The following is a 19,752-nucleotide window of genomic DNA, read 5'->3' as shown; positions in this document are numbered from 1 at the left end:
AAGAATCACCAAGCTACAACTTAGGACACATACCATGAAGAGAGCAATCACTGGAGAAGGACATCAAGGTCAGAAGAATAGAAGGAAGAAGGCAAAGAGGAAGACCAGCACCCTGATGGCTTGACACTATCTAGATCACAGCAGACAACACCCTGGTAGACTTATCTAGTCTTGCACAAGATCGATCTTCCTACTGAGAGTTCATTCATCAGGTCACCATTGCTCGAGATCGAGCTGAAGGTTATTAACAAAAAAGAGCGAGTACGAAGATGTGCTGTTCCATACACTGTTTACAACTTGCTGCTGTAGGATAAATCGGCAATATCAAAATAGTGAAATAGTGGACAACACCTTTAAGTTTGATCTTCAACAGAATGTTTGATCTTCAATAAGACAATGAAATGGTGTAGGCAGTTCTAATGTACCAAAGAAAGACAGATCTCAATATCCAGAGACCTCATAAATGACATACTGCAACATGAGTGCAACGTCAGCCTGTTGATGAATCCTCGGCAAAGTCAATTTCTTGTCCTCTGTCAGAACTGTTCAAGATGTACAAGACAAACTCTTAAGCGTAGCTCACATTTACTAAATGTGCTCAATCCGTAAATGACAGGGAACATTGCATGCTTCCACGTACAGGACTTCGAGGGAAGAGACGAAGGCAGCATTGTTCTTTGGAATGAAAGTAATAATAAAGTGTTATGTCTTATGCCAGGCGCCCTGGTAACTCACAGTATCCTTGCTGGGAATAAGATGGTTTGTGGTGAAGTGATAAGAAAATAGCCACGTGAGACCCAAATGGAACAAACCCTCCTACAGGGTCCAGAAATGGATAAGGTAGCAGTCAGGATCTGACCTAATTCTGACTGATGCACCAGCAGGATGCAGCAGACCTCCAGTGATAAAGGCTGGGGCAGCACAGGTGCAAACCACTGATGAGAACAGCCAGTAATCCAAAAGAGTCTGGCTGCCTAGTGGAAAAAATGCACACAAATAGGGCTTGCATAGGACATCAGTCACACAGATAAGTGTGGTGCAAGGTGTCTGAACAGCCTATTAATGACGCCCATAGTATTAGCAGGCGGGCTGCTCAGCACTATATATATGCATCACACAGGAAAAACCAAGCCAACATAAAGAGGCCTAACTGCATCCTGCAAAAATGATAAAAAGTGCAAAAAGATAAAAAGATATGGGGTATTAGTTACTCTTTGGCCAAAGCAGATAAGCTCACAACCCAACGTCAAGGGTCCCCAAATTGTGTGAGTCCCTAACACTAAATCTGAACAACGCACATAAGGAAAAAAATTCAAAAAAACACATTTGAAAGGTAGACTCACCAAAACCATGACTGATGCACCAGTCATGTTGGCTTGGTTTTTTCTGTGTGATGCATACACATAATGCTGAGCAGCCCGCCTGCTAATACTATGGGTGTCATTAATAGGCTGTTCAGACACCTTGCACCACACTTATCTGTGTGATTGATGTCCTATGCAAGCCTTATTTGTGTGCATTTTTTCCACTAGACAGCCAGACCCTTTTGGCCATGTGCACACGATGCAGATTTCCAGTGGATCCGCAGCGGATTTTACCGCGCAGAAACGCTGCATATCCGCATTGTGATGTACAGTAGCATGTTAATCAATAGAAAAAAAAAACCCTGTGCAGACGCTGTGGATTTTTCCCCGCGGTTTTCTTGTGGTTCAAAATATGCAGCATGTGACTTCTTTTGTGCGTTTTCCACCTGCTCCATTCTCCAAATCCGCAGGGGGAAATCCGCAGGGGATAACTGCACAAAAACCGCAAGAAAAAAGGAAGAAATCCGCAGGAAAAATGCAGGTCATTCGACCTGCGGATTTCTTCAATTCTGCGTGGAAAAATCTGCAGGGCAAAAAAGTACGTCTGCACTCAGCCTTTGGATTACTGGCTGTTCTCATCAGTGGTTTGCACCTGTGCTGCCCCAGCCTTTATCAATGGAGGTCTGCTGCATCCTGCTAGTGCATCAGTCAGGGTTTTGGTGAGTCAACCTTTCAAATGTGTTTTTTTGAATTTTTGGAATTTTTTCCTTATGTGCGCTGTTCTGACCTAATTCTAAAAGATAAATAGACAGACAGACAGAGATAGATAGATAGATAGATAGATAGATAGATAGATAGATAGATAGATAGATAGATAGATAGATAGATAGATATGGGATAGATAGATATGAGATAGATAGATAGGCTACTTCAGTATTTCATATTATTGATTCTGCTCTAAGTAAAAACACTAAATGTTAACACTGAGGAGCCCCTTTAGCAGAGTTGTCTCTGAGTATGAACATAGTCACTCGATTTCAATCAAGAGGGATTTTCAAATCTTACATATTAAAAGGTCACTACTGTTTCTATGACGTGATGGCCAATTCATCAACTAAAAATTGAAAAAAATTAATACTTTGAAAAACTATGCCATATACCATATACACTAGACCAAAATATCTACAATTTTAGAAGCTGCTGGAGATCTTACACGGGTCCTGCGACTTCTTGCTATAATTCATAAACAATGCTAGAGACGTAGAGTAACACCGCGCTGACTCTAAGTGCCAAGATGGAGCGGTGGTCAAAGTTAGGAAAAGAAGAGGATGTCCAGTCACATATATAAAGTGATAATTGAACCCCCAGACATCGGTCAATGTATCAATATAGCCTGGTACATCTAGGTGGTCTCAGACGTAGTGCCCGGTGTTGCTCCTCCTATAAAGCTGATGGGTCCAAATCCTGGAAATGGCTAAAATCCAACTTAGTGATTGTGGTAGGGGAATATTGAGAATAGAAGTGTCCAGGCTCAAGATGTGGATGTAACAAGCCAAAGTCTAGTATGTGATCAGTATGACAATTTCCTCAAAAGTCCTGTGTGTCATGGTTTTGGTTAGTAAATAGGGGGGCATCGGCTGGGTAGCATCTCTGGAAACCACACACGTGATCCTAGAAATGGTGTAACTTTGATGAAGGTACGGCAGCCATGATAAGCCAAAAAGTTATCAACGCAGTTCAAAGAACACTGTTTCTCTTTGTTAATGAACGATGTGATGTCTCATGCCATCGCTAAGATCATGCCCTTGGTTTCCAGGAACAATACCGGCTGGAGTGCTCTGTTTACTAACCACCACCGCGACATGCTGAACTTTTGAGAAGAACTTTATACTGATCATCAACAAAACGTTGGCTAGCTACATCCACATCTTGACCTTGGACACTTTTCCTGTCAATCGTTAGATTTCGTCCATTGCCACCGGCTTCATAGGACGAGCAACTAAGGGCACTATTGGTGCAATCACCTAGATCTTCTATACCCATACTGATTCACTTATCTATGCCTGCACCGTACAGTTATCACATTATACATATGAGTGAACAGCATCTTGTTTACCTCACTTTGACCACCACTCCGTCTTGGTACTCATAGTCAGCGGGGTATTACTCTAATACTCTGGCATCATTTACAAAAAGATGATAATTTACCTGAAATTACAATTTCAGGAAAAAAAGCAGTCAAAACTTCCGTCCACTGTGTATCTCCCTTCTGTTTAACTTGCTACCCACTGCCTGTTGTCAAGTGTGATCCACCTCTATCAGCAAAGACAAATACGAATGACAGGTACCTGATCACTTGAAAAGAATGGACGGCAAGTTACAGAACGTGAGAATTGGGACAATTTTTTGCCTTCTTAAACAGGTATATGCACCGAAAGCTGTTTTTTTTTTTTTTAATGAAAACACATTGTAGGGATTCCCACTCTCAGGTAGGCTGCAGATAGCATTCACACAGGCAGTGCGGTTTGGTTCAAACATGTGCAGCTTTATTGCTTTCATAAAACTACAAGGATGCACAACCAAAAACAGCCTCTTCTGGGCACAAAGGTATAACAGCAAATAAACATCTCATTTTGCAGGGCATATATGTCAGTGCGGGTTCACACGAACAGATTACAGTATTTTCTTCCAGAGCAAACTTGATACAGAGTAGTGGCACAATCCCGTCAGTCTAAGTATCCCCCTCAGCCTGAGTTCCAGCAGCTTTCAGCGCCAAACAGAAGTTCACAGGCACAGTTCACGCTGAACAGGCTGCAGCTTCCACATCGTTCTCTGCTGCTCTAACATAAAAACTGCTTAGCTTTTCTAGCAGACGTCTGCAATCTCCATTCAGAGAGAGACCCTGGCATGTCTCTTTCCCAACTATAGCTTACATTTTGCTGGTCACTCACCAGCAGCACATTCGATTCTGTTCAACATCCAGCTGGTCACACACCAGCAGCACACTCAATTCTGCTCAACATCCAGCTGGTCACACACCAGCAGCACACTCAATTCTGCTCAACATCCAGCTGGTCACTCACCAGCAGCACACTCGATTCTGCTCAACATCCAGCTGGTCACTCACCAGCAGCACACTCGATTCTGCTCAACATCCAGCTGGTCACTCACCAGCAGCACACTCGATTCTGCTCAACTTCCAGCAGACTGAAACACTTAGTGACCACAGTCCCTTGTTTCTTAGTAAAAGCTAATCAGGTACATCTAATCAGGTACATATAATAAAGACATGCAGTGATAGGATTTAACCCACTCCTACCTGGCTTTGCTGTACATATTAAAGAGTAACAGTTGTTTGAACTTCTATTTAGTCAATAGTGTACGTGATAAAAAGAAAAATATCTTATCAGAGAAAATCTGCCTTTTCTCCTCCTGAATTGACTGATAATTTTCAAAATTCCCAATTCATGGCTAAAATCTGTTTTCAGACTTTCCTATTACTGAGATAAGAGATGACAGTTGGTGCTCATAAAGATCTATGCAGGACAGAAGGGGGAAGGAGCAGGAGGAGTTAGAGAGACAGAGCTCCTCCCTTCTACCCCTTTTTGTTTAAATAGAACCTTATGAGCACCAACTGTCATCTCCTATTTCAGTAATGTAACCTTCTGTTTTCATGGCATACAGATTCCACCAATGAATTGAGAATGGTAAGAATGAATGATCAATCCAGAAGGAGAAAGAAGAAGATTTCTCTGATAAGATATACTACATAGTTGCTTATTTCCTTGCGTACTATTGATGAATTAAAAAAACAACAAAATAAAAAAGGGACATTAAAGGTACTGTCACACTTAGCGATGTACCAGCGATCCCGACCAGCGATATGACGCGGTCAGGATCGCTGGTACATCGCTAAGTGGTCGCTAGTGAGCTGCCACATAGGCAGATCTCACCAGCGACATCGCAGGGGTCGGGGGTCGCTACTTACCTGTCAGACGAGGTGATCTTGACGTCCTCCCGCCCGGCTCCACGCGTCGCTCGTCTCTCCACAGGAAGCCCAGCAGGAAGCTGACGACGAGAAACGGCCCAGGATGTTCTCGCGTGATCAGCGATAACCAGCGGGGGAGCGGTCGGTGGTAAGTATCAGACATAGCGATATCGCTATAACGTCACAAAAACCAGTAACGTTATATAGCGATATCGCTTAGTGTGACAGGCCCTTTACTCTTTAAGCTTTAATGATATGGAAACAAACACAAGGTCGAACTCTTTAGTTAGAACTTTCTTGGTCTATAATTTGTTTGTAAGAATTTTATAAACTATAGATTTGCCCGAGCTCCTGCGGCAGATAATATCGAGTGACCTTGTTCCCAGGACAAACCTTTATTGCCAAATGCTGCATTGTATTTCATTGTATTTCAACTTTTTACAAGAAAACGTCTTATTTAGCTGCCGACTCCAATAGAAGAAACGGCAAGATTTTTTAAAGCAACTTTTATTGATCTTCTGTCACCGTAAAGTTTAAGATGGTGTACAAGCAAGCGAGACAGTGCAGCTTATTATAAATGTGTCTCATTATATCATGCTGGGACCCAACTGTCCTCAAACTCCTCCATCCACTCGGGTCATCACAGGAGAACCCAGTGTGATACAGGCACCTGTGCTAATGAAAGAACAGACAAAAGAGGTATCTCTCGGGAAGACGCATGCAATCAGCACGACACCTCAGTCGCCATAGGAAGAGGATGTAAGGTAGAAGGTCTAAGACACAAACTAGGAGATCTTCTGATCTCAGAAAAATAGCATGAGTCTCCAGCAACACACAAGACACAGGGAGCAGCATGAAAATGCCTTTAATAAGTGCAAAGGCAAAAGTATTCTGCTCCACTCAAGGTGCGACATAATTCTAGCTTTGGCGGATCAGGTGTTATGAATGAAAGGAGACTTGATTCAAACAGTGAAAGACCAGTTAAGTATCCCCCCCCCCAAAAAAAAAAATAAATAAAAACGGAAAAGATTTGTAGACTGATTGGAAGAAAATCCCAGGTCACATGCCAACTAGTGGTGAGCGAGTACCGTATGCTCGCTACTCGAGATTTCCCAAGCATGCTCTAGTGATCTCCAAGTATTTGGATGTGCTCTGAGATTTAGTTTTTGTCGCCGTAGCTGTATGATTTGCGGCTGCTAGACAGCCTGGATACATGTGGAGATTTCCTAACAAACAGGCAATCCCCACATGTATTCTGGCTGTCTAGCAGCCGCAAATCATGCAGCTACGAGGACAGAAACTTAATCTCCGAGCACATGCAAATACTCGGAGCATGCTCGGGAAATCTTGAGTAACAAGCATACTCACTCGTCACTAATGCCAACCAAAATTCTGCTCCTACTGATACAACATTAATGTCATCAGTATAACGATCATTTCAGAATTAGAGATACATTGTTGTCCTAAATGAAAACATCCAACACCTAATCAAAAACACAAAATATACTTAACCACCATACCCCATCCACCTCCGCTTCTCATCCAATGCCGCCCAGGTCGCTCACCGGTCTATAGGCTTCCTACTTCCAGACATGGGTCGCCACGAGCAGTGATTGACTGCAGCAGCACAGGTCCATCTGGCCAGAACAGGTTATACAGACACCGGAACGGGGCAGAGTTACAGGAGTAGTGGTGGTGCAACAGTGAAGTATACTTTTCTTTATTATGCGAAAACATGCCGGATGTTTTTATACTTTATAAATCAGAGGTGGACAATCCCTTTTGTGCTTTTAATTATCATCGCACAAACTGATCGCTTCACCTAAATATGAAAGTATACAAGTGCTTAAAGGGTTTGTCCACTGTGACAAAGTCACTGGTAAATTGCCAGAGGGGAGATATGTGTTACTATGCTTAATGGCGTCAGTGATGTAAGACCCAGAGTCATTTCCTCCCCCACACTACGTGCTGTGAGGTTTACGCTAAGTTCCGGAATAGGCTGTTTTTTTATGTGGACATCCATGGAGTGGGTGGGAGAGTGTCCACCTTATCTCCTCCTGTAGAGTCGGCACCACCTTGTGCTGACGGGTCCTGTGTGATGTCACAGTCATGTGTTTAGTCTCAGGAGGGAAGCGTCACATGGTCAGGGGCTTAAATAGCTGGGCTCCAGAGACAGTCTTTGGTCAGCAAGGCTGGAGAGAGGATTCTCCACTGGTTTGTGTCTTGTGGAGGAAAGACTGAACCTGTGTTGCTCCAGAGCGGATGCTACCTGCAACGCATGGACTCTGTTACAGCATTTTGTTTTTCTTGTTGTTTTCCTGTTTTTGCCTGAAGGGCTGTGTTTACTTTCCCCTTCTTGTTGGTTTATGCTGCCTTAGGCTATGTGCACATGCTGCGGATTCCCTAGCGGATTTTTCCGTGCGGATCCGCAGGTAAACTGACCTGCGGTTTTCTCCTGCGGTTTGACACCTGGACAATGGAATAGGTGGCAAACCGCAGCGGAATCCGCAGAAAGAATTGATGCGGATCCGCAGTAGAATCCGCAGCGTGTGCACATACCCTTAAAATAAATCGACTGAAGACTTAAAGAGATAGTGTTCCTGTTTTCTGCCTCCGTGTACCGCCAAGTGAGTTGAACTACCACATCACCTTTGGAGACATTTTTTTTCTTACTTTAATGCATGCAACTGGGGCTAAAAATCTATTTGCAATTGGGCTTCATTAAAACTTTTTCACCGTTTGCCTCCTATAGCCGCTGTAATACACGGTATGTTTCTGGCTGCAGAATGAATTAACGGGGTCGGTCACATTATATTTAGTTTAGCAGATGTGTTGGGAACATGATTTTGTGATAATTACTATTATATAGGTATGACAGGTTCTCCTCCTTCTCTGGTTCCTCACAGACTGCACAGCTCGGCAATCCATAAGATGGCTGCTGGTGGAGGAGCCGTGACCAGACCGGTCCATCAGCCTTATTTAAGCAACGGCTTTTTCTACTGTAATTGGGGGAAGAGAGTTGTCACTATACTCAGTTTTGAAGAGTTAAGGAAAAAAGAGATTTGCTCCTCCGATCACCCACCTCCCTCCATAGAAATTAGAAATGTAGCATAGTTTTTCTGATTCGCTATGTCTCTTTCCTCATGAGCAGGCATTGCAGGACCTTAGGTATCCATGGTTACTACCACTGATATAGTGACAGTTAGTTGCTAGTGGTCGTAATCATGGATGCCCAAGGTCCTGCAATGCCTGCACATGAGGAAAGAGACGTAACAAATCAGAAAACTATACTACATTTCTAATTAGAGGCATTGGCTAATATTTTTATTATTACACCTAATACATATTGAGATTGGTTCTCGGAGATGGGAATACCCCTTTAATTTTCTGATTCGCTATGTCTCTTTCCTCATTGCATGCCAGTATCTAGTCCTGGAATCTGTTTCTCTTGCCCCTAGACTTGCCCTTAGTTAACATGGATCTTGATGTTTCCACGTCGGCCATCTTGCTTCCTGCTAAAGCTGTATATAAAGCCAGCACCTGCTCTGATTCATTGCTTGTGTATTATGTATTGGACTTTGTGCCTCTGCAGTCCCAAGCCTGGACTTACTATCCCTGTTGGTCCTCTCTTAACGGCGGAGTCCTCTGCCAACCTGCACGTCTGGATCCCTGCCTGCTGACCGAGTGATTGCTGAACACTTGAATTCAGGAACCTCTGCCTGACTACACCTGCGGTGAAGTAAGAACTCCAGCCAGCTAGTGTGTTCCTCCGCCCTGCAAGAGTCTGTGTCTTGTGCCCGCATTGCTCAGTGACTTTGCATGCTGTGTCGCAGAGTATCAGCTCTGCTATTACCATTTATCATATTGACTGAACATTTATCTGGACTTATATGCTATATTGCATTCAGATCATTAATACAATATTGCTTGCGCAACCCACTGTGTCTGTAGTCTCTTTGACCTAGCCACTGGTGTCCAGTTGTCTCCACTAGTATCGTGACAGGATACACAAGCCTTAAAAATGGATGCCGCTGGGTCAGAGACTTTAGAAGTGCGTGTTAAGAAGCTAAATAATATCACTGCCACTGTACACGCTGAAGTGCAGACATGGAAGAGCAGAATAGAAGGCCTAGAGGGGCAGACTAAATATGATATGCAAGTGCTCAGTCAGACCCTTCAGGAATTGCGTGGCCGAGTTGCGGCTCTGGAGGCACAATCTCAGGCTTCTGTCCCTACCATCCCCAAACTACTGCCATTTAGGTTTGGTGGCGACCGAGACAAGTACCGTGGGTTTCTGAACCAGTGTCGTTTATACTTTGCTGCACATGTCAAACAGTTTCCTACAGACCGATCCAAAGTATTGACTATCATCATGTTGCTGACTAATAAGGCCCTTGCCTGGGCAAATCCTCTGATAGAATCACAGGATGCATGTCTGAATGACTTCAATATGTTTATCGCCGCCATGGGGCAGATGTTTGACGATCCGAACCGTGGCCTTACAGCTGAGACGGCCCTGCTGAATTTGCGTCAAGGTAAACGCCCAGTGACTGAGTATGCTATGGATTTTAGAAGGTGGGCTCAGGACACCACCTGGAATAGTGCAGCGAAGTACTCTATATTTAAGAAGGGGTTGTCCAGTTCTATCAAGGACGAGCTTGCACGTGCGGAGGCTCCCACTGCTCTAGGTGATTTCATCAATCACTGTATTCGCCTAGACGCTCGCATCTCCGAACGAAAACTAGAAAGGTGGTCTGAGATGAACCGCAGCAATAAATCGCTTCTTCCTTTCCTTCCTAAGGAGATTCCGGACCCAAGTCCTCAGGAGTCCACACCTGAGCCGATGCAGGTAAATTCCCTACGAAGTCGAGTAAGTGACGAACGGAAGGAATTTCGCTTCAAGGAGAATTTATGTTTTTACTGTGGGAAGTCAGGACATTTTATTATCAACTGCCCCAATCGTTCTCGCAGAACAACCACAGCCGTGGTAGAACGCGACTTCTCTGAATCATACTCCATGACTTCCGAATCAGGGCCACCCGAAATTGCAGCAACCGCTCCTGATTATGACTTTTCAGATATGAACTCTGTTACATCCGAAACGATACTACCCATTAATGCTGTTATTCTATCTTCTGCAGTTTCATACCCTTGCAATAAGAAAAAAGATTCACATTGTTACCTTCCTATCAAGATCTGGATTGACTCCCGTTGGGTGAACAGTTCCGCCATGATAGACTCTGGGGCTAGCGGTAACTTCATGGACACTTCTTTTGCTAAGGAATATGGAATCCGATCACAGAGAAGAGTGTCTTCAATTCTGATGGAGACTGTGGATGGGTCCCCTTTGACCTCGGTGCCCGTAGACCAGCAGACTGAACCACTGAAGGTCCTCATGGGAGATGATCACCAGGAGAAATTGCCCTTCCTTCTGATTTCCTCTCCACATTTCCCTATTATCTTGGGTTTACCCTGGTTGCAGGCTCAAAATCCCATCATTGACTGGGAGACTAAGAGATTGCGCTTCCCAGCTAAAGAGGTAACTTCTGAGAAATCGACTGATCCATCTCCGGCCAACCCATCATCGGACCTAGAGTTACCGGCAGTTTATAAAGAATTTTCGGACGTGTGCGATAAAAAGAATGCAGATAAATTACCACCACACCGCTCTTATGACTGCCCAATCGAGCTTCTGCCTGCTGCTACCATTCCTTTTGGTAATATTTATCCATTGTCCGGTCCTGAGCTCAAGACTCTCAAAGAATATATCGACGAGAACCTGTCTAAGGGGTTTATACGCCCCTCATCCTCTCCAGCCGGTGCACCCATCTTTTTCGTTAAAAAGAAGGATGGATCCCTCAGACCCTGTGTTGATTACCGGGAAATTAACAAGGTAACCATCAAGAACCGCTACCCCCTGCCATTAATTCCGGAGCTTCTCGAGAGAGTTCATCAGGCCAAGGTCTTTTCAAAATTGGACCTACGCGGGGCATACAATCTAGTCCGTATAAGACCTGGAGACGAATGGAAAACAGCATTTAGGTCTCGATATGGACACTTTGAGTATTTGGTCATGCCATTTGGACTTTGCAATGCCCCAGTAACGTTCCAACATCTCGTAAATGATATTTTCAGAGACATTCTTGATATTTTTGTCGTAATCTATTTGGATGACATTCTGATTTTTTTCTAGCTCCATGGAGGAACATCAGCAACATGTCAAGACTGTCTTGCAGCGGTTGAGGGAACACCAGCTGTACATCAAGCTGGGGAAATGCGAATTTCACAAGTCGGAGATTCAATTCTTAGGTTATGTAATTTCTCCACAGGGTCTGAGTATGGATAACAGCAAGATCAAGGCGATTCAGGAGTGGCCAATCCCCAAGAACGTCAAGGAGGTCCAACGTTTCATCGGGTTTGCTAACTTCTACAAACGTTTCATCAAGAACTTCTCTGACATCGTCTCGCCCATCACCCGGTTGACACAGAAGAAGACAGCATTTATTTGGTCCCTTCAAGCCCAAGAAGCATTCTCTCGGCTCAAGACCAAGTTCACGTCAGCACCAGTACTGATCCACCCTGACCCGGAACTCGCCTTCATTATTGAAGTGGATGCCTCAAACTGTGCCACCGGGGCTATACTGTCCCAAAGAACAGGTGAGAAGAATTTACTTCATCCTTGTGCTTTTCTTTCCAAGCGACTGTCTCCTGCCGAAAAGAACTACGATGTAGGAAATAAAGAATTACTGGCTATCATCGCCGCCTTCAAGGAGTGGAGACATCTTCTGCAAGGAGCCTCACAGCCGATTGTGGTCCTCACGGATCACCGCAACCTTGAGTTCATCAGGTCAGCAAGGTGCCTGACCCCATGGCAGGCCCGCTGGAGTCTTTTCCTTAATCAATTCAATTTTACAATCTCTTATAGACCAGGTTCTCGCAATGGAAAAGCAGATGCTCTATCCCGGATGTTCTCCACTGACGCTGTTCCAGATGCTCCACCTAAGACCATACTTTCTGATTGCAATTTTGTAGGAGTCATTCAGAATCAAGATTTGCTGCAGGTCATCAATGAAGCTTACAACTCTGATCTTTTCCTGTCTCAGCCATCTGATGAGGTAAGCCTTCTTTTTAGGAATGGAATTTGGACCCGGGAACGGCGCCTCTACATTCCTGAAGCCGTGAGGTTAAGAGTGTTGAGATTGGTTCATGATTCCAAGGTTGCAGGGCACAGAGGAATTCAGAAGACTCAAGAATTCTTATCTCGCTTCTTCTGGTGGCCAGGTTTTCGGAAGGATGTTCAGAAGTACGTTTCATCTTGTGAGGTATGTGCCAAATTCAAGGTTCCACGTGCCTCCCCTACTGGTCTGTTACAGCCTTTGCCGGTGCCGTCTCGCCCGTGGGGATCCATTTCTATGGACTTTATTGTAGAACTGCCCCTTTCTGAGGGAAAGAGTACGATTTTGGTGGTGGTCGATCGCCTGACCAAGGCGGCCCATTTCATCCCTTGTTCCGGTTTACCCTCTGCGAAGGACACTGCTGACCTAATTATCCAGAACATCTTTCACCTGCACGGGGTTCCGGATGAAGTTGTTTCTGACCGTGGAGTTCAATTTACTTCAAAGTTTTGGCGAAGCTTTTGTTCAGCATTAGGCATAGAAGTTAACTTATCTTCTGCTTTCCACCCACAGTCCAACGGGCAGACAGAACGTACCAACCAAACACTAGAGCAATACCTTCGCTGCTATGTTTGCCATTTGCAAGATGATTGGGTAAGGCTACTCCCCTTGGCCGAATTCTCTTATAACAACTCCCAGAGTGCCTCCACCAAACAGTCTCCATTCTACGCTAACCTGATATCAAAGAAATAATTTTCAGATTAACCGTGCGCTGCTAGACAAAACGACTCCTTTCCAGATTGTGTACTTGTATACTTTTATTTTCCCAACGCGTTTCGAAGTTTCAAACTTCTTCCTCAGGGGATGATATGTACATATCATCCCCTGAGGAAGAAGTTTGAAACTTCGAAACGCGTTGCGAAAATAAAAGTATACAAGTACACAATCTGGAAAGGAGTCGTTTTGTCTAGCAGCGCACGGTTAATCCGAAAATTATTTCTTTGATATCTGATGATTTATGGTCACGGAGTGGCCATTTGGATGTGCAGCAGCTTTGACTTCTATTCCTTTATGCCTCCAACTCTCCTGCTATTGGTGAGTATAATAGCTTGAACTATATCTCTTTTACCTGGGTAAGACCCTATTGCGCTCTTTCTCTTTTAGTTTTAACCACTTCTACGCTAACCTGGGATATCACCCTAGCATTCTTCCCAGATTACCGGTAGATACATCTTTACCAGCAGTTGCCGACAGGATCTCTTCACTTCAACAGAACCTTGAACTTCTGAAAGAGACTTTGGGTTCTGCACAAGAGAGGTACAAGAATGCAGCTGACAGATTTCGCAAACCAACACCAACATTTAAGGTAGGAGATTTAGTCTGGTTATCTATGAAGAATTTAAAGATGAAGATCCCTTCCCCTAAGTTGGGACAGAAGTACATTGGTCCTTATAGGATCAGTGGTCTGGTAGGTGCTGTTGCATGTCACTTAAAACTCCCAAGAACACTGAAGATACATCCTGTCTTTCATACTTCCCTACTAAAGACTGTAGTACCAAATCCTTTTCCAGGACGTTCATCTCCTCCTCCCGATCCCGTTCTTGTGGATGGTCAAGAGCAGTTCATCGTTGAGAGGATTCTGGATTCAAGAATCTACAGAAATCGACTGCAGTATTTGATTAAATGGCAAGGCTATTCCTCAGAGGAGAATTCCTGGGAACCCGTGGATAATATTAACGCCTCCCGACTGATTGAGCAGTTCCATCAAAGATACCCTGGCAAGCCTGGTTTAGGGTCGTCCGGAGGCCGTTCTTGAGGTGGGAGTAATGTCAGTATCTAGTCCTGGAATCTGTTTCTCTTGCCCTTAGACTTGCCCTTAGTTAACATGGATCTTGATGTTTCCACGTCGGCCATCTAGTCCTGGAATCTGTTTCTCTTGCCCTTAGACTTGCCCTTAGTTAACATGGATCTTGATGTTTCCACGTCGGCCATCTTGCTTCCTGCCAAAGCTGTATATAAAGCCAGCACCTGCTCTGATTCATTGCTTGTGTATTATGTATTGGACTTTGTGCCTCTGCAGTCCCAAGCCTGGACTTACTATCCCTGTTGGTCCTCTCTTAACGGCGGAGTCCTCTGCCAACCTGCACGTCTGGATCCCTGCCTGCTGACCGAGTGATTGCTGAACACTTGACTTCAGGAACCTCTGCCTGACTACACCTGCGGTGAAGTAAGAACTCCAGTCAGCTAGTGTGTTCCTCCGCCCTGCAAGAGTCTGTGTCTTGTGCCCGCATTGCTCAGTGACTTTGCATGCTGTGTCGCAGAGTATCAGCTCTGCTATTACCATTTATCATATTGACTGAACATTTATCTGGACTTATATGCTATATTGCATTCAGATCATTAATACAATATTGCTTGCGCAACCCACTGTGTCTGTAGTCTCTTTGACCTAGCCACTGGTGTCCAGTTGTCTCCACTAGTATCTTGACATTGCAGGACCTTGGGTATCCATGGTTACGTCCACTGATAAAGTGACAGTTAGTTAGCTAGTTTTTAGTGGTTGTAACCAGGGATACCTAAGGTCCTGCAATGCCTGCACATGAGAAAGAGACATAGCGAATCAGTAGAACTATACTATACCTCTAATTGGAGGCATTTGCTAATATTATTATTATTACACCTACTACATATTGGGATAGGATCTTGGATATGTGAGTACCCTTTAAAGTCGACCTTCAACATTAAACACTATTAAACTATGGGTCCTATGTCCACAAGGTGTAAGCTGGGATTATCACACAAAGGCAAGGCTACTTATCACTCGGAGTTAGAATCCCCAACATGGCAGCCTGCTAGAGCAGAAGGAAATGTGATGTTCGCCTTTCACAAGTTGAAACTCCAAATAGATATTGAATTAATGGAAACTATTCTTAGATATAGCACAAAAAGGAGAAGAATATGGATAGACCTCACGTATATGATAGATCTGTGTGCACAGTGCCTGCGTCCCTATGTCTCCATATTATGTAATGCTGCCATATGGTGCTGGTGCATGGTCTTGTATTACAGAGATTTTCCTCCACAAAAAGAAGACAATCAGCGGTGTACCTACAATGAAGGCAGACCACACGGATTTTATAAGGGCCGGTGAGGTGCCAAACTGGTGTGGAAACGTGGCTCCTATTCTTTCCCAATGATTGTGTATGAATCGGAGGTCTGTGGTTGTTAAGACCCCAAACATCAAAAAACACAAGGCTATGAACGTCTACATCTCAGGGGTTGTACAGAACTGTAAATGTGACTGTCAGATATTTTATGCATCAGATATTATATCAAACTGAGGAGTTAAAAGTTGCATCCAAAATGTTATCAAATGAAAAATGAAACTTTTCCAGCACAGAAGATCAGGCCGCAGACTGCGTGATCCGACTTTTGTATTATTTGCTCGCCTACTCACATACCTGTTCCGGATATTTGCTCCCAACAATTTCTGCCACTGTATTGAATGAATCGGCATCTGGATGCTGGACCGCTCCCATATTGAGATTGACAACAATTTTAACACCGCGGGCTGCCAGTCGGGCCATGAGTTCAGCATCTTCAATTGTAATGCAGGCGGTGGGGATCTTCTGGACACCGCTCTCATAATCCTGCCATCCTGTGTGCGGGCTGCAAGAGAAAGAGCTGTCTGTTCATCTGAATTAATTATGCTATCTATAATATTCCAGGTTACAGGTACTACTATTACAAGTTATGGAAACTAGATTGTGTGATGGGTTGTTAATCCAGAAAACCAGTCTGATTGACATATTTGGAGTCTGAAGGGAATATGTCACCAGGTTCTTGCCATCTACACTGATAACAGCGTAATGTAGAGACAGAGACCTTGATTCCAGTGAAGTATCATAGAATATTAATAGTTGGAAGGGACGTCAAGGGTCATCGAGTCCAACCCTCTGCTCAATGCAGGAGTCACAAAATCATCTCCAACAGATATCTGTCCAGCCTCTGCTGAAGATTTCCATTGATGTGCCTCTTAATGGGCAGTAATGAGTGTAGTTCTGATATAATCAATGTTTTATCAGCAGGAGATGATCACTAGAGGACTACCAAACCTACTGCCATATAGTTCTTCATATTCTTGAGCTCTGTGTAACCCCACCCCCACCTATGATTGGCAGCTTTCTATGTACACTGTATATGGGCAGAGAGCAGCCAATCACTTGTCTGGGCGGGGTTATATAGAGCTCAGCATTTTAAAAGCACTGCTAGATCTGCAGCAGATAAAACGGGGATTTTATCAAAATGATATCAAGCAGCCCAGTAAGTGATACATCAATGGATTAATGTCACAATCCGTTTTTGGATTCGTGACAGCTCTGGTTCCACTATGTTTTAAATGTAGTTTTTTTCCTTTCAGGCCAGCGAGGGGTTAATGTTGGTTTCCCTTGCTGGCATTCTGTTGCAATTGTTCCGTCAGCTGATGTGGGTGGTGACCACTTCCATCATCCTTTAAATAGTCACCTGACGCATCAGCTGACTGCTGGTGATAAAGCAATCTGTGTTGACCAAGCCTGGAGTAAGGAGCTCGCTGGCTACAGTGGTGAAGCTGCTGGTTTCGTGGAGTTTGTGGTCTGGGTGCCTTTCTTCTGCTGTGCTTTGCAGCAGAGGAGGCTATTAAGCTAAGTTTGATGTTCTTTCCTCGTCTGTCTCGTATTTGTCACTGTCCCCTGTGTTATTCCATCTGCAGTGGTGAGGCTAACGCCCTTGCCGGCCAGTGCACTAGCCAAGCAGTGCTATGTGACAGCGAGGTTCCTGATGGAAATGGGGGGGAAGGACCCACTTAGGGCATTAGGAGAGTGCAGGGACAGACTCATGTATGAGCTCAGGTGGTCTCCATCCCTCATTCCCTATCAGTAGGGCCTGCCTTCCTTCTCATTTCCATCCCGTTGCGTATCGTGCCATCCGCTGACCGCCCCCCCCCCGTTGGATCGTTACATATAGTGACAATTAAGGGTCACTGCTCCTATATTATGTTGCTCTCAGATGGGATAGCAAAAACCCAGTGACAGATTTCCTCTAATATGAGGCAATTAGCATCTGCCTCATGGGGCTTTTGCCTTCCTCTGGATCAACATGTTAGGCGATAGGTTAAAATTGATGGACTTGTGCCTTTTTTCAACCTTGAAACTATCAATCTATGAATAACAATACAATAGCAACACAATAAAACTGCTACATTCTATTATCAAACTTTCCTAAAATGATGACAGACTGGCAAATGCTTCTATTCTAGAACGGCAAGAAATAATCTGGAATCTGAAACACCCCCAAAAGAAAATAAAGCGGGAATAACCAATTTAGGAAGTATGAAATTAAGACACCTTATTTTTAAGGGTAAAGAATGGGTGAAAGCTGTAAATGGAAACAGAAAGATGAGACTGTACAGTGACTGCCAGGAGCAGTTAAAGGGACTTTTCCTCATGTTACCACCCCTTTTAAAAATGAAGGGAGATATTTTGCATGTTCTCTCTCCTTACAGATCTCTTTTGTACATTTTCTATTACTGTCAATCTTTTCAGAATATTGTATAATCTCCCAAGATCTATAATTAATAATAATGGACTAAAGGGCTTTTAAAGTAAAAGTAATAAAAATACAAATTATCACAAGTAACTCGTGTATAATGAGTCACATACACATAATAAAAAGGCAGGAAATCATCCTAAATAAGAAAATATATACACTACTATTATATATTGTGAGGCAGTAACCGGTGTCACATGTAGGGGGTCGCTGTGTTCCCCCCTGGATGTGCACGGAGGCGTATTGAGGCCATGGGAGTGGATTGCAGTCACAGACCTAGGTGTGATTGCAATGCAGAATAAAAAGTATTAGTCTTGGGCAAACTTTTTGTCCAAGGCAGATTTAAGAAAACCTGCTCTGGGCTTTTGTGTTTTGAAACGGACTACAGCATGCTAGTGGTGCAGTCCGTTTCATTCCCGGCCGGGCTTTCCATGTGGCCGGAGGCCACAGGTTTCAGTTAAAACCCTGCAGTGAAGGGTTTGGGTGTGTCAGGTTGAGTCAGTGTCAGCCTCGTGTTGGCTGGAGTACAGAGCAAGAGGCTCTGCAGAGCTCCACCTGTGTGAGGCAACACAGGCAAGCAGAGCCAAACAGCCAAGGCAGCTGCAAGGCATGGCCCCCACAGGGTACATAGCGGTGCGGTCGCCCATGGCAACTAGTCTCTGAGGTGGACTGGCGTGTTTATTGGCTGCAACCTGGAGGATATGGTTCCCGGCTGTGATCCAGATGATGTTGTGTACTGTGTATTGCTGTGAGTTTAACATTAAAAAGACATTGTACATGGCGTTGCAGTCGCCCATGGCAACAGGTCTCCGAGGTGGACTGGCGTGTTTATTGGCTGCAAACTGGAGGATATCGTTCCCGGTTGCGATTCGGAGGATGTTGTGTACTGTGAGTTGAACATTAAAGAGACGTTTTGCTTTGAACTTTGCTGGGTCACTGCCTCATCTCTGAATAGGGTGCTACCGCTGCACTGCAATGTATATAATGTAACGTTACAGGACAAACATCTATAGTCCTTTCTACATTTCCAAATTACTCTATTAAGGAGACAAGAAAGAAATCAGCATAAAAGCGTTCATCCATAAGGACGTGAATCCTCACAAAATGAGTTGAGTTAAAAAAAAAAACGGAGCAGGCACTTTGTGACTTGATATTTAGTAAGCTAATTGAAGGCAGGCATTACTCTCAGAAAATTTCATTATAAAACAGTTTACTGTAGAAGAATCCTGACTGAGCTAATATATGCAATGTGTTCCTGCAAAATAATATCCCATTAAAATAAAATTAATTGAAAAATTGTCAAGTTACAGAACATAACCAAACTACTTTCCCGTGCAGAGACTGTCTGACTCATACTTAGTGCATGTGACAGATTTAACCCTGACAAGGAGGACAGTTTTCACATTTTTGACAAACTAAAAATAACCTATCATTTTTAAAAATCATATTAGACCGCCATACCCATATATTTTCGGAAAGTAGACAACTGGCAACTTTCCAAGATCTTCAATGCCGGATCAAATAATGGAAGGAGAAAGAAGTTGTATTATATGTATTTTTAATGATAGACATCAGTGAATCTAGGAAGGGGATCATAACTGAAATAAATGGTGTAGGGGCAGGTAAAGCATTCCTTAAAGGGGTTGTCTGGTGAAATGATACTGATGACTTCTTAAGACAGGCCATCCATATCAGATCCTGGCAGTCCATTGCATCAGCTGTGAATATTGCACAGAGCAACACTGTGCTAAAGTATAGG

The 19,752-nt window shown here is 43.9% G+C and overlaps 1 protein-coding gene across 4 annotated transcripts in view; it reads right to left on the bottom strand.

The window, feature by feature from the left end:
• Positions 1 to 19,752, bottom strand: part of CPQ (carboxypeptidase Q) — a 636,368-nt gene that overhangs the window by 362,553 nt on the left and 254,063 nt on the right. For all 4 annotated transcript variants that reach the window (XM_073550429.1, XM_073550430.1, XM_073550431.1 and 1 more), the window contains one exon: positions 15,869 to 16,076. In XM_073550429.1, the coding sequence (XP_073406530.1) occupies positions 15,869 to 16,076 (208 nt within the window). The remainder of the gene's footprint in view (positions 1 to 15,868; positions 16,077 to 19,752) is intronic.

This window comes from Dendrobates tinctorius, unplaced genomic scaffold (genome assembly GCF_039654945.1).
Source record: "Dendrobates tinctorius isolate UK_male_01 unplaced genomic scaffold, ASM3965494v1 ptg000165l, whole genome shotgun sequence".
Lineage (NCBI taxonomy): Eukaryota > Metazoa > Chordata > Amphibia > Anura > Dendrobatidae > Dendrobates > Dendrobates tinctorius.
Note: the sequence above shows the minus strand (reverse complement) of the source record. Positions and strands in the feature narration are given on the sequence as shown.